Below are 24,787 nucleotides of genomic sequence, written 5' to 3' on the forward strand. Positions count from 1 at the left end.
GTCATCAGCTCAGAAAAGCAAGGGGCAGACTTGTTAAAATAATGTCACTGATATTAAAGTCAGAAGAGATTGGTCACCTGGCCCGTAGCACCACATATAAGAAAACAGGAAACAAATCATCCATGGACCACAAGAAGTCTTCCTGAAGTGATGCCAGGACACTCTGAGAGATCTCTTCAAAAGTCTGCTGGATGACTTTAAGTTTGTCTGATGGGGTAAATGTTGTGCTGTTGTTAAAAAAAAAAATTAAAAAATAAAAATAAACGACAAAAAGATATCCTACGGTTTTCTTAATAGAGCCATTTGATACTAATTGTTTGATACAAATATACCCTCTTAGGGCTCACGTGCCTTAAGTTGGATACATCAGGCAAAAGGAGTCACTGGAAGGGAAGATCTCGGTAATCCTATGGTCCTTTGAGGAAAGAAGCCTCCAACTATCAATGGTTCACATGAAAGAATTCACTAAGTCATAGGTCATCTCCTTTTACCCACGTGGAATCTTATTTTCCTAATACATGCTCTTCTCTGAGTAAGAAGTTTGGTTAATTTCCATTTGGCTAAAGATATGATTATGTAGATAAATTGCTGGGTAGGTTCTCCACCACTTTTGAAAATGCAAGGCCCTTGTAGAGCAAAAGGTAACCCAAATGTCTCAGAGTCTTTCTGATCTTCAGGCTGAGTTTGACACCATCTTGGGGGGTTGGGGGGTGGGGTTAGAGCTTAGGTAAAGATAAGATCTCATCAGTATCTTAACAGACTAAACGCTCCTTTGATTTATCTAATTTTCAACAAATTAGAGATTACCTGATCTGCTGTAGACATTCTACAGCTGAGGCAAAACAAGCATCTTTTGTGGTTGGCAAAACCTGCAAAAAATGAATTTATAAAGGTCAAAGAGGAAAGCTGTCTTATGCAGCAACAAGAAACATAAATGATACCAATGGCAGAATGCAGGTCTTCAGTGAATAACTCATGCTTAGGTATTACGTTACTGAAGTAAAATAGAACTGTTTTGCTATCTCGAATCCCCCCACACCAAATAAAAGCATATTTGCTGAGAAAACTAAAATCCACTATACCTTTTTACTCTCTCCAAGGATTGACAAGGTCACTGGCCAAAATTTCCTAAAAAGAAATCCATACATTGTTAATACAAGTTGCTCCTTATGGTAAATTAGTCCCCATAAAAACAGTTAATGAGCAGATTGACTTCCCTGTTCCCATTTAAAGTAACTATTCCACAGTTCCTTCATTTTTACTATTAAACCATTCCACTGAAAAAATTTACTTTCCAACTAAGGCTCATTCATTTTTTTCTGATAGCACAAATACATTATTATTGGGTGTTGGGGTGATCAGTTTTATCCTAACACTTCTAGAAAGTACAATCACTTAGTATTTCCTTGGACTAACAAGAAACTATGCCCTACAACAAAAAAGGGCACTTCTAAACTTTTAAATGAGAAATTGTAGATGGGGAGGGAGGGAAGAGAAGAGAAAAGAAGGGAAAGAAGACCGCCAAAGACTGAATACAATTAACTTTCTGAAAATGTGAATCTATGTATTTTGCTTTGAAGAACTGCAAAATATCAGGCAGGATAACTCAAATTATTTACTTATATTCAGAAGAATAATCATATTTCAAATTCATGTCTACAAACTCTCAGAAATAAAGATTTTAAAACATCACTATTTTGCTGAAGACAGATATGCGATAGGTAAATAAACTGCAAATCATATATACAATTAGATATCAAAGTACCAAATTCCCAATAATGCTGTTTGCATGTTGAGTTAAAGCAATTAGGTTCCATTCATAATTACTGTACTGACCTCTGCACCCCGAGGAAGCCCAAAAGAGCAATGTCTGGCTGCTTATTTAGTCGGAGAACACATTCCCAGTAAACATCCTCCTCACGATCATTATCCAGGGCATAAAGCATGAACAGTGGTGGGTAGAGCCGAGGTAGGAGCACAGGAAGCAGTAACCCAGAACCTGTTACCACGTAACTACAAAATATTGGAGGGAGAGGGAGGAGCATTAATCTTAAAATTGAAAACAGAATCAAACATGGAGCTTTATTTTCTAGAACTTGAAAGTAAAGATGGGAATTTTTGAGTAAGGAAGCAGTTATATTCCTTCTTTTATGTAAGGAGTTAACATGAGAAGTCTACCTATGGCCCCAGAGTTTTGTCTTGGGCCAACTGTGAATTCTTATCATAAACTCAAAATCTAATTGAAAGCCCACTCTGTTTCCATTTTAAGGCTGATTTCTCTGTTGTCCTAGGGCAGAAAGATTTACTTTGCTCAGCAGCCTTTGTGCCCAGTCATTTGTAGTTACAGTTTCATGGGGTTTGGCTAACAGAACTTGAGACCTAAAAGGAACCTCAGAGATCACAGAGTCCAGCCATATCATTTTATTTATTTTTTAAAAATTTTTTATATTTTAAATAAATTTATTTATTTATGGTCACATTGAGTCTTCACTGCTGTGCACAGGCTTTCTCTAGTTGCAGCAAGTGGGGGCTACTCTTTGTTGCGGTGCGCGGGCTTCTCACTGCAGTGGCTTCTCTTGTTGCCAAGTGGGCTCTAGGTGCGCAGGCTTCAGTAACTGTGGCTCGCGGGCTCTAGAGTGCAGGCTCAGTAGTTGTGGCGCACGGACTTGGTTGCTTTGCAGCATGTGGGATCTTCCCGGACCAGGGCTCGAACCTGTGTCCCCTACATTGATTGGCAGGTGTATTCTTAACCACTGTGCCACCAGGGAAGCTCCCAACCGTATCATTTTAAAAAGAAGGAAACAGATTCAGAGAAAACAACTTTTCCTGGGATTCTTTGCATAAGATCACTTGGTTCCCCCCCCCCTTGCTCACCATCTCCACCCAGCTCCACTCACCCTGGCTCTGGTGATTCAGATCTGGAATCTGACTTCCCAGTGCAAAAGGATTTTCTTTCAGTTGGCAGAGGAGCAGAGAGAGGAATTGTGGTGCCCTCTTCAGGAAGCTCAGGAAATAAGAACCTACGGAAGAATAAAGAATATCATTACACAATTACACCTCTAGAGTGGATAAAAACAGTAAAAACACATTTCCATTATTTAATCTTTCAAGACCAATAAAACCAAACTTTCTATCAACTAAATAAGTCAGTTTCCTTAGAGTCTTAACTGATGCTTCTTACAGGATAAAATTAAGAATGTAGCTAATGAATAACACCACTAAAAAATCTATTTGTTCTGGGTTTTTTTCTGTCTAGTTACTAAAGAATGAACAATTCTGATCTATATTATATATGTTTTTCTTACTGGCAAATCTCATCTGAGGTCAATATGTATTGACTCTTCAAGCAGAGATCATTGTTTTCAGAATATAAACAATTAAATGTCCAACATTAAGAAAAAATGAAAACTTAATTCATGCAAAAATTTAAAATTTTTTTAAAAAGCCAAGCTGTTGAAAAACTTTTCCAAATGATTGAGCTGCTAAATTGTTGAGGATTTTCCCCTAGGTGTTGAATTCTCCCTGGATTTTATTTCCCACCTCTTGTATGCAAATGGTGGATTCTAACCATAAACAAGTTTATTGTCCTCTTTATCTTTACAGACTTAAACCTTAACTCTTTACAGGTAGTTTGCAATCTTCTGTATTTTTTTTTTTTGTGGTACGCGGGCCTCTCACTGTTGTGGCTTCTCCCGTTGCGGAGCACAGGCTCCGGATGCGCAGGCTCCGCGGCCATGGCTCACGGGCCCAGCCGCTCCGCGGCATGTGGGATCTTCCCGGACCGGGGCACGAACCCATGTCCCCTGCATTGGCAGGCGGATTCTCAACCACTGCGCCACCAGGGAAGCCCAATCTTCTGTATTTTTGTAGACTTATACCATGCCCCTGCCCCGATTTTATAGTGGAGAAAACTAGAAAGTTCAGGAAACTTATCTTCATTTCACCCATCTAGCTAATGTCAGAGCTGAAACAATCCTAGCCCAGCGATCTTTTTAGTAGATAACACTGCCCCCTCCAAACTGAAACATTTCCAAATGCATTTAACAGTTTTGAGGCTAAATAATATAAGGAGGTTTTTCTGGGACAAATTCATAAACTTTTGTATAACTATCTCAATACAGTATTTACTTGTTGGCTTAAACCGGGTAAAATATCTTGAATTTCATAAGTTCCAAACTTGCTTGCTGCCTGAAACTCTCCTTCGAAAAGATGCTTGCTTGCTTTCTCACCTTCTTCAAAGTCTCTGCTCAGATATTACCTTATTCGTCATGTCTCCTTGACCTTCCGTTTAAAATAGCAGCATCTCACCTCCAGCTCCATTCTCTTCCCCTCCATCACATGAATCATCATCTCACATATTACATATTCTGTTTACTCTGTCCCCAGTAGAATGGAAGCCCCATGAGAGTACAGATTTTCTCTCTCTCTCTTTCTTTTGGGGGGTTGGTTTACTGATAAATTCCTCCAAGGGCCAGAATGGTGGCTAACACATAGATGCACTCAAACATTTGTTGAATAAGTGAACAAACAGGATGTTGTCAAGGAATAGGACATAAATACTCATGGCTAAAACTTCATATTAGACTTTTATCTTCTCTGTGGTTAGGTTTTAGAGACATGATTTTGCCTAGAGAGTAAATCCAAATAAGACTACTATATTTCATACCAAAATTGGTATTAGAAAATTTTGTTTTAGCCTTCTATTATACCCAGTGAGTAAGAAAGACATAAAGGAAGTACGTTACAATGGCTAACGTCCATCTTTTTTATAGTTATAGCATAAACACAAAGTAAAAACATGGTTTCATTATTTAATCTATTGAAGGATCTGTGGCATAAAACCATTTTCTTGATGACTTCAGTGAAAAGATCTCTCACCTCACCAGCTGGAAAATTCGCTTCAGGTAGGACGTAATCTCCTTCACAGCCTCCTGCAGCAGCCGGCGGTTGGCTCCCACACCCACATATGTCATTCTATACACTGCAACCAGTGTCTCCACGAGCCTGCCCAGTGGGTGCAGAGGAGTGTCGCAGGCCTGAGCAGCAAGAGAACCGATGCAGGGTCAGTGTGCACTAACAGCAGAAACAACTGATCGATCAAAAAGAAACACTTTCATAAATGATGAGCAATTTTCAAACTGTCAAGACTCTACTTTTGGACCAGGAAAATTTAAATACTTCAACTTTTCTGAAAGTGTTGAGTCTACCCAAATTATATGGAGTAGGAGTCCCTATTCTTAAAGAAACCTTTTAACATTTTGGGAAGATAGCTTTGGATATACTGATTAAAAAATATTAAAAGAAAGGTTCTAAGGGAATTCCCTGGAGGTCCAGTGGTTAGGACTCCACACTTCCACTGCAGGGGGCACGGGTTCAATCCCTGGTCCGGGAACTAGGATCCCAAATGCTACATGGCACAGCCGAAGGAAAAAAAAAAAAAAAAAAGAAAGGTTCTAACATACCTTAAACGTCATGAAAAAATATATGAAATGTTACTTTCCAGAAAACTGAATAATGCAGTTGATTATGCTCTGAAACAATCACTGTTCAGTTCCCTTGATTTCTCCTAAAACTCCTTCCTGCACCCCCATGTCAATACATGTCATTCTTTAAATTGTGGGCTGATCTCACAGGGTTTGAGAAGGAAGCAAAGACAGCATAACCATGGGGTGAGGGCAGCATGCATTATTTATACAATCTCTAGTTTGCTAACGTTACAAACAAAAAGCCATTATAAACTCTGACCCTAGATGTCCAGAACCCCCTTAAACACTTTACAAAACTTATAAAGTTCTATCATAATAGGTCAATCTTTAGGGAGAAATGTGCTTTTAGTAGTCAGAGAACTAACAATAGACATGCCTCGGAAGCAAAAACAGGATATGAGTAACAATAAGCTGTGAGTACATTTGAATGATATATCATGCCAGTTGTATCATTAATTCACAAGACTGGTATGGTTTTGACTCTTGTTTACCTTTATTAAATATTTCTTGATGTCATCATATTTCTCCACAGAGAAGGCCCCAACATGCTGAGGAATGAATTCCAAACTCTCTAGTGTCTGAGTCTGTGAACGACTTAATATCTCTGGACTATAAAAAGAGAAAAGAAAGCCTGTCATATATTTCAAGAAAGCAAGATAATTGTAAGTGCACATGAAGCACAGTCACCAACTAAGGATGAAATGGAGCATCCAGCACAGTGTTCAGCCCAAATGTGTGCATAATTGGTAACTGACCTGCTGTTAGGTTTATGTAACAGTCACTCAAAGTAGCATTTAATGTTACTCCACACCAACCACAATAAATTAATGAAGATGTTGCACCAACAGAAACCATAGTGTTGGCAAATACTGTAACGTTAGCTTGAAGAGAAAACTGGTGATAGACTTGTTAGCGATAATGAAAATGGAATAAAGGGGAGAGGGAGAGCTAAGGATTAAGGAAAATAAATCAAATGGCAAAGGCTGAAATGGAAATGAACTCAAGAAGTAAGGAGATAATGTGGATGCCACAACAGTGGTGCAGTAAGCACGCAATGGGTAAAAGGGAAGCTCCGGATGAAGAGGCTAAGATAAAACACATATTAGTCATCAACTGAAATTTTTGGTAATGGCACTCTATTAGATTACAATCAATGAGAAATTAGAAACTGCACAATTATCATTATGATACTGGTTTAGATGAACAAATAAGACCTTTGTGGCAGCAATGCGGTTTTATACAAAAGTTCTTTCATTCTTACTTCTTGGAAACAACCAACAAGAGTTAACCAAGGTTAACTGTAGGGCTCAAGTCTCAATGTCTATGCACATGGGCTCTATCAGAGAAGGGTGACCAGCTGCATCCCACACAAGGGCAGGTCCACAGCTTTAATTAATCCTGGGAGTTTCCATTTTTTCTACTGATAGAAAGAGTAGGAGGTAAAAATTATAAACTTCATGAATGAAACACTATAATCAATTCCCATTTATCCCAAACACAGGAAAAAACAAAACAAAACCTTCTTCCTATACTGTAGGGATTAGCAAGTTCTTTAGATATGAATGCTAGTCAATGCCTGCAGAAGTGACTGGTCAAGTTAAATAAGGAAATATGAAGAATGGCAGATGAAGAAAAACAAAAGCAGGAAAAAGGAAAAGGAGAAAAGGGAAGAAAATAAGAAAAAAGTAGAAAAAGAGAAATGAAAAGTACATCAGTAATTTTTCTTTCAGCACTTCAAAATTGTTGGGTGACTTCCTTTTTTTTTTTTTTTTTTTTTTGCGGTACGCGGGCCTCTCACTGCTGTGGCCTCTTCCGTTGTGGAGCACAGGCTCCGGACAAGCAGGCCCAGCAGCCATGGCTCACGGGCCCAGCTGCTCTGCGGCATGTGGCATCTTCCCGGACCGGGGCTACGAACCCGTGTCCCCTGCATTGGCAGGCGGACTCTCAACCACTGTGCCACCAGGGAAGCCCGGGTGACTTCCTTTTGACCACCAAGGTTTCTGACAACAAATATGCAGCCATTTGAATTGCTGTTTTCATATACTTACTGCAAAATTTTTCTATCTGCTTTCAAGATATTTTCCTTCCAATTTGAATGCAACATGTCTGTACATGGATATTCATTTTTTTCTAGGATGCAGTTTGTTCAGCTTCTTGAATGTGTACGTTTATGTCTTTCACCAAACTTGGGAACATTTAAACCACTATTTATTGAAATATTTTTTCAGCCCCACAATTTTTCTCCTTTCCTTCTGGGATTCCAAGGACACAAATATTAGATTCTCAGGTCCTCAGAGCTCTATTCACTTTTTTTTCACGTTCTGTTGTTCATTTTAAATAATTTCTACCAATCTATTTTCACATTTACTGACTCTTCTGCTGTAATCTCTAATCTGCTACTGACCCCCCACCCAGTGATTTTTAAAATTCTGGTTACTGTACTTTTCATTTCAAAAATTTTGATTTGGTTCATCTTTGTATCTTCTATTTCTTTGCTGATACTTTCAATTTTAATATTTGTTTCAAGGATGTTTGCAATTGCTCATTTGAGCATTTTTATAATAGCTGCTTTAAAGTTCTTGTCAGATAATTCCAAAATCTATGGTAGGGGGTTGTTGATGTCTATTGATTCTCTTTCCCCAAATGACTTGAGGTTTTCATGGTTCTTTGATTGCCACGTAATTTTGGTTTATTTCCTGGACAGTTTGAGTATTATGTTACAAGATTTTGGGTCTTGTTTATATCCTAATGGAGAATGTTGCCATCCAAAACATAGTAAACATAGTAGAACTGAAACTGTTACCTTTACAAGGACCTGCTTATAAAGTTGGCCCTTAGCTGGTACCTGGGAACTAAGCTTTCTAAAAGTTCCCTATACTAATATGAAACATTTCTTAACTGATAAGGATATTTTGCTGTCCATAGACTGTACTAACAAAGTGATTTGTGGTGAGCAGCTGCTTCCTTCTGGGACTATGGAATTTTGGTAGTTGCTCAGCACAGGATGCCTATGTGACTAGTCCCCAGTAAAAATCTGGGGCACTGCATCTCTGATGGGCTTCGCTGAGCAGAAACATTGTATATGTGTGGCTGCATTTTACTGCTCTGGGAGAGAGTGTGCTCTGTGTGACCCCTCACAGAAAGGACAGAGCATGGGAAGCCTGCACATGGGTTCCTCCAGACTCTGCCTGTGTCTTCTTCCCTTATGATTGGTCTGTGGAGCCTTACTGTGTTGCTGTAATAACTCTTAGCTGTGAGTACGACTATATGTTGAGTCTTATGAGTCTGTCTAGTGAATCACTGAACGTGGAGGTGATCTTGGGAATCTCTGAAACAGCTGATACTTTTGTTTCAGCCATCTGTGGGCTGGGGTTCCAATGTTAGTTCACTTCTCAAGGACTTTGCAGTCCTATCTGGGTCTGTTCTGTGAGTACCACTGAGGTGATAGTCTGGGACCTAGGTGGAAGTCAACTTAGTAGCTGAGTTCTCAAAGTGTTTGGCTGATTCAGATCAAATCCACACATGCAGGTCTGGGGTGAATCCAGGAGTTCATAAACAACTTCACAGGGTTGCTTTCCAGAGCTCCTCTCTTTCCATGACCTCCCTAGCATTTTCTGATTCCCGTTGTAGGTCCTCCAGCCAGAAATTGCCCACTTCCATGAAGTGGTAGGAGGATAGAGAGAGAGGCCAAAGAGCAATGAGGTTTGGCCAGGACTCTTGGACCTGATGATTCATCAAGGGAGAAGAAGGGTCCACTCCTGCAAGAGTGCTGGCTCCTGCATGCATCCTGTTTCATGGCTGCTCCAGCCGCAGCCATCACTGCCCCTGCCACAGAAGTGACTGCAGGCTGAGGCAGGAGAAAGTGGAGAAAGAGGAGAAAGAGAAAACCCAGTGTACCTCCTCCACTCTTTCTGAGCCTTAGGAAGTCTCTTTTCTGCATCTTGAACCAGAAACAGAGGGGTTTTTCTGGATCTCTGTCTGTCTGTACCACAGTGCTTGCTTCTAGTTTCAGGTTATACCGGGTTTAGGATGAGGAATACTGAAGTTAAGAAACCCAGTAAACTCACCACTGGTTGGGTGGTACTCTAAATTCAGCTGCTCTTCCCCAAAACACCTGCTGATATTTACTTTTCAGAGTTCCAAATAAATGTCCATGCATTCTGCCTAGGTTTTATGGTTGAGTTCAGTAGCAAATACAAGGAGGTGTGTTTTATCCATCCTTACCCAGAAGTACATAACTGACTTCTAAGTTATATTTAAAAACTAAATGTGGGAAGCCTTGGCAGCTTACTGTTTTTTTTTTTTTTTTTTTTTTTTTTTTTTTTTTTTTGCGGTATGCGGGCCTCTCACTGTTGTGGCCTCTCCCGTTGCGGAGCACAGGCTCCGGACGCGCAGGCCTAGCGGCCATGGCTCACGGGCTCAGCTGCTCCGCGGCATGTGGGATCTTCCCGGACCAGGGCACGAACCCGTGTCTCCCGCATCGGCAGGCGGATTCTCAACCACTGCGCCACCAGGGAAGCCCAAGCTTACTGGTTTTAAGTTTCGTCTTCCTACCAGGCTCTGTCCTATGCTGGGCAGAGGCACTCCCGCACCTGCCTCTGTCCTATGCTGGGCAGATTCACGCACCTGTCTCTGTGTTGGCGCCGACTGGTAGTCAGGGCCACAGCAATACTGTCCCACGCTTTCCAAACTTCCCCTTCGCCTGGGTTCTCACAGCCGAGCTGATGCCAACATTCATCAAACACTGCTTTCCACTTCTCATCAGCCGGCACTGCCAGGTTTCCAAGCTTCCTGCTGATAAGGTCACGTCAGCCTCTCATTAATCACTTATTTTGTGCAAAAACCCTGAAGAACAGAAACTTTCTAATATACAACTGCAAATACTTCTGTGACAAAAACTGCCTGAACTGATGGTGGTTCCATTGTTTAAAAACTGAATAAAAATTTAAATGGATGGTTTTTAGCTACTTAGTGTTTATTAGACACGAAAGTATATGAATTAAAAGTAGGAAGCCCATCAGAACTGACTCCTTTGCTTTCTACATTTCCACAGAATTGATGTTGCAAAATTGACCCCTGCTAAAATGAGGACTTTCTGTGCCTTGCACATCTCATACTGAGAATTGTGAAATGCATTACATACTGGGTGCTAAAAATACTAAGAATAAATATGGTACAGAAAGTATATCAAGCTCCCATGAAAACAAAGAATCTGAGATGCTATCAAAATACACAAACAAAGCTAAAGCTAGAAACAATAAAGGGAAATAAACATATGCCAAAAACTTGGAGGAAAAACATCATACACTTAAAGACTTTGACTTTTCCCAATATATGCAGCATATTAGTGTATATATAGGATTGACCTTTACTTTTCAAAATCAAGTTGTGCAGGGCTTCCATTTAAAATCTCTTTCAAGCAACTTGAATACCTGCACCATTAACAGTAAGATTAGTCCCACACACAGAACTTTCATCATTTTAAACATTTAAGCTCTACAGCTATAAACTAAGCCAAGAATACAGATTTAGCTATCTATAGCAGTTTCAGTTTACAATTCAAGGTTATACATTGTTTAAAGACAAAAACAATTAAAAAACTTGTCCTGCATTTGAAATATTAACCAGCTTTGATAAAAGCAAGACAACTCAAAACATTAAATAATTAATCCATAATTAACACTAGTTACTCACAAAACTTTAGGTCTGTCTTTATCACTCTCATACAGGCTAGGCTTAAAGTACGTTCCAGTGATTTTTATCCCAGATCCCCATTCTCCACTAAAATAACCTTCAATATAGTCTCCATTTGGCATAGTCAATGTTCCCTAGGTAAAGTCAGAAAAAATATGGAATTAGAGGAAATATTTTCAATCTTAAAAATCAAGAAAAAAAAAGCACTAAATGGTGATTAACATTTTCATTTTTAACTAGTCCCTAATTCTTTTTTAAAAAGGTGTATGTACATGCATGTGCAAAAAGAGTGTATGAAAACAATCCATGGATTAAAGAAAAATCACAGGAAAAATTGGTAAAATATTTTTACCTGAATGAAATGAATACACAACTTACCTAAATTGATGCAACACTACTAAAGCAGAACTTAGAGGCAAATTTAAAGCTATAAACATTTATATTATAAAATAAGGAAGATCTCAAATCAGTAATCTAAAACTCCACCTCACAAAGTTAGAAAAAGCAAACTAAAACCCAAAGCAAGAAGGAGCTAATAAAAATTAGAGCAAAAATCAATGAGATAGAAAACAGAGAAAAATGAATGAAGCCAAAGTTGCTTCTTTGAAAAGATATACAAATTTGACAAACACTTAATAAGACTGATCAAGAAAAAAAGACACTTAACTAGATGAAGAAAAAAAAAAAGAGAAGACATAAAATTACAAAATCAAGAAATGGGACATTACACCAACCTTACAGAAATTTAAAAGGTTAGAAGGGAATACTAAGAGAACAACTTTATGCCAATAAATTAGGTAACTTAGATGAAATAGAAAAATTCCTTAAGAGGAACAAATTACCAAAAGTGCCTCAAGAAGAAATGAAAAGTCTGAATAGACTAATTAGAAGTAAGGAAATTAAATTAGAAATTAAAAATCTTCTCACAAAGTAATGCTCAGGCCAAAATGATTTCACTGGTGAATTCTCTAAAACATTCGAAGAAGCAATAATAACACTAAGGCTTTAAAAATTCTTTCCGAAAATGGAGAAGGAGGGAACCCTACCCAACTCATTCTATGAGGCCCGTATTACCTCAGTACCAAAGACAAACATCATGAAAAAAGAAAACTATAAACATAAATATAATAAATACCTCATAAATATAAATGTAAAAATCTTCACTAAAATATTAACATTAATTCTAGCAACATATAAAAAGGATTATATGCCATGACTAAGTATGATTTATCCCAGGAAAACAAGGTTGCTTTAACATCAGAAAAGCAGCCAAAATAATATGCTGTATTAATAGCATAAAGAACAAAAACCACATAATCATCTCAATAGACATGGAAAAAGCCCTTTGACATAATCTAAAACCTGTTCATAATAAAAACTCTCAACAAACTAGGAATAGAAAGGAACTATCTCAATTTGATGAATCTATGAAAAATCTTTAGCTACATTATACTTGATGGTGGAAGATTTAATACTTTTCCCTTAAAACAGGGAAAAAGGCAAGGATGTCCACTCTTACCACTTCTATTCAACATCTACTGGAGAGTCTAGCCAGTGCAGTCAGACAAGAAAAAAAATTCCTTCCAGATGGCAAAAGAAGAAGTAAAACTGTCTTTATTTGCAGACAACATGATCCTGTATGCAAGAAATCCTAAGATATCCATTAAAAAAAATCCTACTAGAACTAATACATAAATTCAGCAAGGTTTCAGGATGTAAGAACAAAATACAAAAATCAATTGTATTTTTATATAATAGCAATGAACAATCCAAAAATAAAATTAAGCAAACAATTCTCTCTATAATAGCAATAAAAAGAATGCTTAGGAATAAATTTAACCAAAGATATGCAAGAGATGCACATTGAAAACTACAAAACATTGCTGACAGAAATTAAAGAAGATCTAAATAAATGGAGAGATATTCCACAATCATGGATTGGAAGATTCAATATTATTAAGATGGTAATTCTTCCCAAATTGATCTGTAGAGTAAAAATAATCCCTATAAAAATCTCAGCAGGCTTTACTGCACATTTTAACAAGCCAGTTGTAAAATTTATATGGAAAAGCAAAGGATCCAGAATAGCCACAATTATTAAAAAGAACAAAGTTGGAAAACTTACACTTCCTGATTTCACAACTTACTAGAAATCTATAGTAGTCAAGACAGCATGGTACTGGCATAAGGAGAGACATGTAGATCAATGGAATATAATTCAGAGTACAAAAATAAACACATTTTATAGTGAATTAACTTCAACAAAGGTGTCAAGAAAATTCAATGGGAAAACTTGCTGAAGCAATTGGATACCCACATGCAAAAAGATCAATTTAGACTTTTAATTCACATCATACACAAATTACCTCAAAATGAATCATAAACCTAAACATAAGAGCTAAAACTATAAAACTTTTCAAAGAAAACACAGAAGAAAATCTTAGTAACCTTGAGTTAGGCAAAGATTTCTTAGATATGAAATCAAAAGCATAATTCATCATAAAGTTTTTTTGATAAACTGGACTTCATTAAAATTAAAAAATTTTGTACTTCAGAAGGCACTATTAAGAAAACAAAAAGACAAGACACAGACTACAAGAAAATATTTGTGAACCCTGTATCTGATAAAGAACTTGTATCCAGACTATATAAAGAAATCCTTAAAATTCAATAAGACTATAAACAAGCAAATTCTTAAAATATCAAAATATCTGAATATACATTTCATCAAAGAAAACAGGTGAATGGCTAGTAATTACATGAAGATATGCTCTATAATGAGTCTATTAGTCATTTAGGGAAAGTCAATTAAAACCACATCACTTCACACCCACTAGAATGACAAAGAGGAAAAAAAGAAAATAAAAAATACTGGCGAAGATGTGAATAAATTAGAATCTTCATACACTGACGATGGGAATGTAAAATGATGCAGCCACTTTGGAAAACAGTTTGGCAGTTTCTTAATATGTTAAACATCAATTTTCCATACAACCCAGCAATTGCACTCTTAGGTATCCACCCAAGAGAAATGAAAACACATATTCACACAAGAAGTTTTAAACGTAAGTGGAACGAAACAGACTCACACATACAGAAAACAAACTTGTGGTTACCAAAGGGGAGTGGATGGTATATGAACAAATTAGGGGTATGGGATTAACAGATACAAACAACTATATATGAAATAGATAAGCAATAAGGATATACTGTATATATAGCAGAAGAAATTATACCCATTACGTTATAATAACCTATAATGTAGTATAATCTGCAAAAATACTGAGTCATTATGCTGTACACCTGAAACTAATACAATATTGTAAATCAACCATATTTTAACTAAAAAAAGAAGAAAAGAAGAAGTTGCAGTCTTCAGTATACACAGTAGCCCAAAGTTGGAAACAGTCTAAATTTGGAAATAATCCAATGCCCATCAACTGGTGAAGGGATAAACAAAATGCGGTTTTTATTCAGTAATAAAAAGGAATAAAGTACTGCACATGCCACAATATAGAAAAACCTCAAAAACATACTAAATGTGAGAAGTCACAGGGAAGAGAATACTTGTTGTATGATTCCAATTATATGAAAGGACATGAAAGGGCAAATCTATAGTTATGAAGTCCATCAGAGGTTGTCTGGGACTGGAGGTGGAACCAGGGAGTGACTGCAAATGGGCAGGAGATGGTGAAGGAAATCTTTTTGGGTGATGGAAATGATCTCAAACTGGATGGTGGTAATGGTTGCACAACTCTGCGTATATACTAAAAATCACTGAAATGTACGCTTAAAACAGGTGAATTTTATTATAGGTTAGCTTTTTTAAAGGTCAGGAAAAAATTAGTAAAAGATTATCAGAGAAAGAAAGAAGTTTCCAACCTTTCCACTCAGGGTCCAATCATCTGAAAATTCTCCCTCATAGATAGTATCATCTTCAGAAAGTAAAACTCCATTTCCCTATGTGAAGAAACAAAACAAAAATCACAACACATAAAACACACAGTAACTTAGGATACCCACAGTCACATCCCCCAGAGCCTTACATAATCTTAAGACAAGAAAAATAGTACTAGGAAAGGTAGAACACTAATAAAAAGATGAGTTAAAAAGTTAAGGACATAGGAGTTTCAAAAAGTCAACAGTAACTATATGTAAAATATTCCACTCACCATCATTTTATTAAGGTGGAAGTTGCCTTCATAGTATAATCCAAACTGGGTAACTACCACACCATTCCCTTGACATACATCATCTTGCCACATTCCCATGTATTTCTCCCCTCTGCAAAGAAATAGGAGAAAAAAAAAGAAACGAAATAAAATATCAATGATGATAAAGATGAGGTAGGGAAAAAACAATTATCACATGGGAGGTACCAAGCATCACCCCTAGGTTGGTATCTGTTCCATTTCTCTAGTCAAAGTGGTCAACTCTGTCTCCTCAAACATGGAACAATGTGATTGTAAAATATATCCTACTCAGAGCAATGTTCTCTCAGAAATTTAACATTATAGTCTACCAGACATAGATCTGTATATACTTCCAGTACTTCCTTGATAACTTTAAAATATTTAATTAATGCCAAGAATTCAACTCTAAATAATGTCAAAATGAGTCACTCAGAAGGTAGGCTCAAACTTATGCACAATATTTTCTCACCCAAAAGTTTACTAACTTAAAATAAATGGGATTTATCATAAAAGAAGGTTCATTCTTCACCTACTCAAATGTCGAGAAATCTTACTAATCTCCACTAAAAAAATTAAAATTAGTACAAACTGCCTGTTAAATAATTATGGATTTTAGTGATAACAGCAAAAAATTTAAAATCACACATTATGACAATAATATGAGAGGAAGAGTATATATTTAGTCCAAAAGCAAATCAGGCCAAACCAAATACAGAAGCAAAAGAACTATATTCCTCCCCAAGGTTTAGTTAATTGAATTTAACCAAGCTTGATTCCTGGGTTGCTGGCATGGTTACAAGTCTCTAACCTGATAGGAAGACCTAGGCAGAAAGGTGTTTAGATATTATTCTACGACTCCAAAAGGGAATTTCCATTGATCCTCCTAACCTTTTACTCCTGTTACCTACTGACTGCATTAAAGGTTTCTCTCTGTATAACAAAGATTTGGTAGCCTCTTTGAGACACTAAAAGTTTTTTATGTGTGAAGCTTTAAGGAAAATGGTACTAATGTTAATTTTTCTTTCTTTTTTTTTCCATTTTTTGCGGTATGTGGGCCTCTCACTGCTGTGGCCTCTCCCGTTGCCGAGCACAGGCTCCGGACACGCAGGCCCAGCGGCCATGGCCCACAGGCCTGGCCGCTCCACGGCATGTGGGATCTTCCCGGACCAGGGCACAAACCCGCGTCCCCTGCATCGGCAGAAGGACTCCCAACCACTGCGCCACCAAGGAAGCCCTAGGTTACTTCTTTACAAGATCAAGATCATTCAAAATTAACATTAGTGGGCTTCCTTGGTCACAGCAGTGAGAGGCCCGCATACTGCAAAAAATGGGGAAAAAAATGCATAAAATGACACCTGACAACTCTGTCTTATTAAAAACATTCAAAGTACTGTCAAATTAAGGTGCTCAGCCTTCATAAAATCATCAGTTTTTGGAGAAGTAGAGGAACCTTGTCCTCTCACACTGAACTGTGAGATTAGAAGCAGGATACTGTACCTAGTGATATCATCAAAGACACCGTATCCTGCTTTCTTATCCATTACCCACTGGCCAATGAACATACTGGGAGAAGATGAAGTCAACTTTCCACTTCGCAGGAGACCATGACCATGACGCATGTTATCTTGAAAACAGCCTTCAAAAACTTCACCAGAGGCGTAACTGTGGTTAGAAAGAATGAATAAAGATTACAAGCACACTGAGTTTTGATGCTCATTTTTACAAAGTTTAGGAAATTCAAAATTATACTCATGTCTCACTGGTAGCTGTTAATTATTTGTTTATATGACTATTTTTCACCAATCAAAAAATCTCATTTTTTTTTCTCATGGCTTTTTTAAACATCTTTATTGGAGTATAATTGCTTTACAATGGTGTGTTAATTTCTGCTTTATAACAAAGTGAATCAGCTATACAAATACATCTATCCCCATATCTCCTCCCTCTTGCGTCTCCCTCCCACCCTCCCTATCCCACACCTCGGTGGTCACAAAGTACTGAGCTGATCTCCCTGTGCTATGCAGCTACTTCCCACTAGCTATCTATTTTACATTTGATAGTGTATATACATCCATGCCACTCTCTCACTTAGTCCCAGCTTACCCTTCCCCCTCCCCGTGTCCTCAAGTCCATCCTCTATGTCTGCGTCTTTACTCCTGTCCTGCCCACAGGTTTTTCAGAACCTTTTTTTTTTTTTAAGATTCCATACGTATGTGTTAGCATCCAGTATTTGTTTTTCTCTTTCTGACTTAGTAATATTCCGTTGTATATATGTGCCATATCTTCTTTATCCATTCATCTGTCAATGGACGATTAGGTTGCTTCCATGTCCTGGTTATTGTAAATACAGCTACAATGAACATTTTGGTACATGACTCTTTTTGAATTATGGTTTTCTAAGGGTATATGCCTAGTAGTGGGATTGCTGGGTCAAAGGGTAGTTCTACTTTTAGTTTTTTGAGGAACTTCCATACTGTTCTCCATAGTGGCTGTTATCAATTTACATTCCCACCAACAGTGCAAGAGGGTTCCCTTTTCTCCACACCCTCTCCAGCATTTATTGTTTGTAGATTTTTTGATGATGGCCATTCTGACCAGTGTGAGGTGATACCTCATTGTAGTTTTGATTTGCATTTCTCTAATGATTAGTGATGTTGAGCATCCTTTCATGTGTTTGTTGGCAATCTGTATATCTTCTTTGGAGGAATATCTATTTAGGTCTTCTGCCCATTTTTGTATTGGGTTATTTGTTTTTTTGATATTGAGCTGCATGAACTGCTTGTAGATTTTGGCAATTAATCCTTTGTCAGTTGCTTCATTTGCAAATATTTTCTCCCATTCTGAGGGTTGTCTTTTCATCTTGTTTATAGTTTCCTTTGCTGTGCAAAAGCTTTTAAGTTTCATTAGGTCCCATTTGTTTATTTTTGGTTGTATTTCCATTTCTCTAGGAGGTGGGTCAAAAAGGATTTTGCTGTGATTTATGTCATAGAGTGTTCTGCCTATGTTTTCCTCTAAGAGTGTTATAGTGTCTGCACTTACATTTAGGTCTTTAATCCATTTTGAGTTTATGTTTGTGTATGGTGTTAGGGAGTGTTCTAATTTCATTCTTTTACATGTAGCTGTCCAGTTTTCCCAGCACCACTTATTGAAGAGGCTGTATTTTCTCCATTGTATGTTCTTGCCTCCTTTGTCATAGATTAGGTGACCACATGTGCGTGGATTTATCCCTGGGCTTTCTATCCTGTTCCCTTGATCTATATTTCTGTTTTTGTGCCAGTACCATACTGTCTTGACTACTGTAGCTTTGTAATATAATCTGAAGTCCAAGAGCCTGATTCCTCCAGCTCTGTTTTTCTTTCTCAAGATTGCTTTGGCTATAAAAATCTCATTTTTGAATGACTGAGTCTAAGAAGTTGAAGATGTTGTGGGCGGTATTTTGTATTAACATGGGGAAAAATGTGTATTTAGTCCCTTATGGGAAAATGAAATAATGAGTCATCTCTGAAAGAATGACAGGCTTTGTCCATATCAGAGTCATGCAGTAAATATAAGATAAATTTACAAGCAAGATATTTAGGAGATTCTATGAGAAAGTTATGGTTTACAAGGTTTACAGTTTTGTGAAGAACTAAATAATAACCTAATATTTTCATCTTGTGATAGATGAGAGGTTTATCTTTTAAAGAAGACTCTATATAGTTTCGGTCACAAGAAGAATAAATAAAACTTACTGCTTGGCATATCAGAGTCATGCAGTAAATATAAGATAAATTTACAAGCAAGATATTTAGGAGATTCTATGAGAAAGTTATGGTTTACAAGGTTTACAGTTTTGTGAAGAACTAAATAATAACCTAATATTTTCATCTTGTGATAGATGAGAGGTTTATCTTTTAAAGAAGACTCTATATAGTTTTGGTCATAAGAAAAATAAATAAAACTTACTGCTTGGAAACTTTGGCTACACAAACATTTAGGTTTAAATGATTCTTCGAAAAAGCAACACCAATGAGTCCAGCAACATTTCTCATGCTATTACCTATAGACTCCTTGACCACACATTTTTCCTTCTTTCCAATGGCCCACATAATGGTCTTCTTTGTTCAGTGCTTTGTTTGGGATTCTGTATTCTCCATACCTGCCAAGGGGAATAAAAACATCTTAAGATGCATTATGCCATATTCACCTTTTATGTGTATACATTGGCAAATATAACAAGAACAGAGAAAAGATCTGTTGATACCTAGAGGAGGAAAGGGGTAAATGAGGTCTTGGTTTAAGCTGTTATCTATTACCTAAGCTATGTGGCAAGTCTTAGAGGAGTGGGACATCAACACCACTACACAGAGCAATCAGGTGTTTTATCCCAAGTCCAATGAAAAAGAGAAAACCTGTGGTTTAGGCCTATTTCCGCCACTAATTAGCTGCATCACCATGGGTAAATCCAGGTACCCAGCTCCCTCATCTGTGTAATAAAGGGGGTAAATCAGATTATCTCAAGTCTCTTCTCATTCTGAAATTCTATTAAATGGAGATTAAAAGACATCATAAAAATTTATATTATCATACACAAAAAAATCACCTACACAATTTATATAATAATCTTTTGATATAGTAAAATATATCAGTACTCTAACATGATACAAAATACTTCACTGCCATATATTTACAGTGTTAGAAAACATAAGTTTATATAAAAATAGTGTCATTTGAGTACCATTAGGATACAATATCATTTAGAAGATGTCCCCTTCAACAGAGCACAGAAATTAAAGATTAAAACTACTGAAAGGAAAATTTCCCTATGTCCTTTGTGTAAAGGGGGCACTTCTACAGCAACAATCTCAACATCAACATTACCTGAGGTCCTCAGTTTTTACAACTAAGAAATGGATAAAAAACACAGTCCCACGTCAACAGATGAAAGCTGTGTAACTTGAGGTAACACAGCTGTCAAGGTAAGTGATTTATTCTAGACAAATCAAGGCTGCATCCTGGATTCCTAGCTCTCTTCATGTTCATACATGTGCATAATAAGCCCTAATCCACTTCCAAAAGCACAAAACAAAATTCTACTAACTGTCTTGAAGATAACTCTAAACACAAAATAACATAATTTAAGTCTGTAGTTGAATTTACACTCATGTTCACGAAGTTCTTACCCATCTTCCAAGCCATTCCTGAACATGCCAGAATACATCTTTCCATCTGGCCACTTCAAAACCCCTCTGGAATGCATAGGTAAAGAATAATACATGTCAATTAATGTTTCTGATAATCAGTACTTTTGCAGTAATTAGACTACCATCCTGACTCCAGGCATAAATCCAGCTGTAAACATTCTCACCTGCCGTGAGGCTTCCCTGAAAGCCAGCGTCCATCATAGGTTGCATCCTTTAGGCGAGGATCCTTGTAGAAAGTGTATCTGGCACTGCGTGAAATGGGTGGTTCCTGCCTCTGAATACTGCTGCCACTTCCATAAGGTGGAAAATCAGACGTCCCCCTCAAAGCCTGGTCCACAGCTTGGCTTATAGCCCGGAGCCACTTTGTCTAGGAGCAAAAAGTAAATTTCAGTAAGCTTAAGGCAACAACTCATCAAGCACCGCTTTAAATCCTGCTAGCTTTCCTTGGTGTGAAAAACTTCTGACTCCTAATACTCTCCTTATTGAGTAATACTGATTGGCTCTTGAAATAAACTGCTTTATGTTTTAAATTGCTACACTAGAACAACAACAGAAAAGCAAGAACGACAATCCTGCAGCCTGTGGAATAAAAACCACATTCACAGAAAGACAGACAAGATGAAAAGGCAGATGGCTATGTACCAGATGAAGGAACAAGATAAAACCCCAGAAAAACAACTAAATAAAGTGGAGATAGGCAACAACCTTCAAGAAAAAGAATTCAGAATAATGATAGTGAGGATGATCCAGGACCTTGGAAAAAGAATGGAGGCAAAGATCAAGAAGATGCAAGAAATGTTTAACAAAGACCTAGAAGAATTAAAGAACAAACACCTAGAAGAACTAAAGAACAAACAGAGATGAACAACACAATAACTGAAAAGAAACATACACTAGAAGGAATCAATAGCAGAATAATGGAGGCAGAAGAACGGATAACTGACTTGGAAGACAGAATGGTGGAATTCACTGCTGCGGAACAGAATAAAGAAAAAAGAATGAAAAGAAATGAAGACAGCCTAAGAGACCTCTGGGACAACATTAAACACACGAACATTTGCATTATAGGAGTCCCAGAAGGAGGAGAGAGAGAGAAAGGATCCGAGAAAATATTTGAAGAGATTATAGTCATAAATTTCCCTAACATGGGAAAGGAAATAGCCACCCAAGTCCAGGAAGCACAGAGAGTCCCAGGCAGGATAAATCCAAGAAGAAACATGCTGAGGCACATAATAATCAAACTGACAAAAATTAAAGACAAATAATTAAAAGTCACAAGGGAAAAGTGACAAATAACATACAAGGGAACTCCCATAAGGTTAACAGCTGATTTCTCAGCAGAAACCCTACAAGCCAGAAGGGAGTGGCAGGACATATTTAAAGTGGTGAAAGGGAAGAAACTACAACCAAGATTACTCTACCCGGCAAGGATCTCATTCAGATTCGATGGAGAAATCAAAAGTTTTACAAAAAGCAAAAGCTAAGAAAATTCAGCACAACCAAACCAGCTCTACAACAAATGCTACAGGAACTTCTCTAAGTGGGAAACACAAGAGAAGAAAAGGACCTACAGGGCTTCCCTGGTGGCGCAGTGGTTAAGAATCCGCCTGCCAATGCAGGGGACACAGGTTCAAGCCCTGGTCTGGGAAGATGCCATATGTTGCGGAGCAACTAAGCCCTTGCGCTACAACTACTGAGCCTGCACTCTGGAGCCCACGTGCCACAACTACTGAGCCCACGTGCCACAACTACTGAAACCCACACGCCTAGAGCCCATGCTCTGCAACGAGAAGCCACTGCAATGAGAAGCCCACGCACCACAAGGAAGAATAGCCCCCACTCGCCACAACTACAGAAAGCCCGTTCGCACCAACAAAGACCCAATGCAGACAAAATTAAATAAATTAAATAAATATATATTTTTTAAAAAAAGGACCTACAAAAACAAACCCAAAACAATTAAGAAAATGGTAATAGGAACATACGTATCGATAAATACTTTAAATGTGAATGGATTAAATGCTCCTACCAAAAGACACAGGCTCACTGAATGGATACAAAAACAAGACCCATACATATGCTGTCTACAAGAGACCCACTTCAGAACTAGGGACACATTCAGACTGAAAAGTGAGGGGATGGAAAAAGATATTCCATACAAATGGAAATCAAAAGAAACCTGGAGTAGCAATACTCATATCAGATAAAATAGACTTTAAATCAAAGAATGTCACAAGAGACAAGGAAAGACACTACATAATGGTCAAGGGATCAATCCAAGAGGAAGATATAACAATTATAAATATATACACACCCAACATAGGAGCACCTAAATACATAAGGCAACTGCTAACAGCTATAAAAGAGGAAATTGACAGTAACACAATAATAGTGGGGGGCTTTAACACCTAACTTACCCAATTGACAGATTCAGACAGAAAATTAATAAGGAAACAGAAGCTTTAAATGACAAAATAGACCAGATGGACTTAATTGATATTTATAGGGCACTCCATCCAAAAACAGCAGATTACACTTTCTTTTCAAGTGCACACAGAACATTCTCCAGGATAGATCAAATCTTGGGTCACAAATCAAGCCTTAGTAAATTTAAGAATATTGAAATCATAGCAAGCATCTTTTCCGACCACAATGCTATGAGATTAGAAATAAATTACAGGGAAAAAATCGTAAAAAACACAAACACATGGAGGCTAAACCATACGTTACTAAATAACCAAGAGATCACTGAAGAAATCAAAGAGGATATCAAAAAATACCTAGAGACAAGTGACAATGAAAACACGACAATGCAAATCCTACACGATGCAGCAAAACAGTTCTAAGAGAGAAGTTTATAGCATTACAATCCTACCTCAAGAAACAAGACAAATCTCATAAAAAAAAAAATCTAAATGAACAAACTAGTGGTTACCAGTGGGGAGAGGGAAGGCGGAAGTGGCAAGGTAAGGGTAGGGGATTAAGAGGTACAAACTACTATGCAGAAAATAAACAAACTACAAGTATATGTTGTATAGCACAGGGAATATAACCAATATTTTATAATAACTTTAAATAAATATATTTGAATTGCCAAAAAAAAATCTAACCTTATACCTAAAGGAACTAGAGAAACAAGAACAAACAAAACCCAAAGTTAGGTAGAAGGAAAGAAATCATAAGGATGAGAGCACAAATAAATGAAACAGAAACAAAGAAAACAATAGCAAAGATCAATAAAACTAAAAGCTGGTTCTTTGAGAAGATAAACAAAATTGGTAAACCATTAGCCAGACTCATCAAGAAAAAGAGGGAGGACTCAAATCAATAAAATTAGAAATGAAAAAGGAGAAGTTACAACAGATACCGCAGAAGTACAAAGCATCATAAGAGACTACTACAAGCAACTTTATGCCTATAAAATGGACAACATGCAAGAAATGGACAAATTCTTAGAAAGGTATAACCTTCCAAGACTGAACCAGGAAGAAATAGAAAATATGAACAGACCAAGCACAAGTAATGAAATTGAAACTGTAATCTAAAATCTTTCAACAAAGAAAACGTCCAGAACCAGATGGCTTCACAGGTGAACTCTACGAAACATTTAGAGAAGAGCTAAAACCCATCCTTCTCAAACTCTTCCAAAAAATTGAAAAGGAACACTCCCAAACTCATTCTACAAGGCCACCATCACCATGATACCAAAACCAGATAAAGATATTACAAAAAAATAAAATTATAGACCAATATCACTGATGAATATAGATGCAAAAATCCTCAACAAAATACTAGCAAACAGAATCCAACAACACATTAAAAGGATCATACACCATGATCAAGTGGGATTTATCCCAGGAATGCAAGGATTCTTCAATGTATGCAAATCAATCAATGTGATACACCATATTAACATATTGAAGACTAAAAACCATATGATCATCTCAATAGATTCAGAAAAAGCTTTTGACAAAATTCAACATGCACTTATGATAAAAACTCTCCAGAAAGTGGGCACAGAGGGAACCTACCTCAACATAATAAAGGCCATATAGGACAAACCCACAGCAAACATCATTCTCAATGGTGAAAAACTGAAAGCATTTCCTCTAAGATCAGCAACAAGACAAGGATGTCCACTCTCGCCACTCTTATTCAGCATAGTTTTCAAAGTCCTAGCCACAGCAATCAGAGAAGAAAAAGAAATAAAAGGAATACAAATTGGAAAAAC

At 37.3% G+C, this 24,787-nt stretch overlaps 1 protein-coding gene across 7 annotated transcripts in view; it reads right to left on the reverse strand.

Moving 5' to 3' along the window:
* The window catches only part of ALS2 (alsin Rho guanine nucleotide exchange factor ALS2), an 81,194-nt gene that overhangs the window by 3,776 nt on the left and 52,631 nt on the right, over positions 1-24,787 (reverse strand). For 3 of the 7 annotated variants that reach the window (XM_059053357.2, XM_059053356.2, XM_067026569.1), the window contains exons 18-32: positions 20,721-20,923; positions 20,536-20,601; positions 19,413-19,511; positions 16,871-17,035; positions 15,353-15,464; positions 15,063-15,140; positions 11,181-11,314; positions 10,113-10,280; positions 5,978-6,095; positions 4,879-5,036; positions 2,898-3,020; positions 1,837-2,013; positions 1,083-1,128; positions 808-869; positions 78-227 (exon numbers count right to left, since the gene is read on the reverse strand). In XM_059053357.2, the coding sequence (XP_058909340.1) occupies positions 78-227; positions 808-869; positions 1,083-1,128; positions 1,837-2,013; positions 2,898-3,020; positions 4,879-5,036; positions 5,978-6,095; positions 10,113-10,280; positions 11,181-11,314; positions 15,063-15,140; positions 15,353-15,464; positions 16,871-17,035; positions 19,413-19,511; positions 20,536-20,601; positions 20,721-20,923 (1,859 nt within the window). The remainder of the gene's footprint in view (positions 1-77; positions 228-807; positions 870-1,082; positions 1,129-1,836; positions 2,014-2,897; positions 3,021-4,878; positions 5,037-5,977; positions 6,096-10,112; positions 10,281-11,180; positions 11,315-15,062; positions 15,141-15,352; positions 15,465-16,870; positions 17,036-19,412; positions 19,512-20,535; positions 20,602-20,720; positions 20,924-24,787) is intronic. The other 4 variants (XM_067026570.1, XM_067026571.1, XM_067026573.1 and 1 more) reach the window with 3 other exon arrangements.

The sequence above is a fragment of the Kogia breviceps genome, chromosome 2 (genome assembly GCF_026419965.1).
Source record: "Kogia breviceps isolate mKogBre1 chromosome 2, mKogBre1 haplotype 1, whole genome shotgun sequence".
Lineage (NCBI taxonomy): Eukaryota > Metazoa > Chordata > Mammalia > Artiodactyla > Physeteridae > Kogia > Kogia breviceps.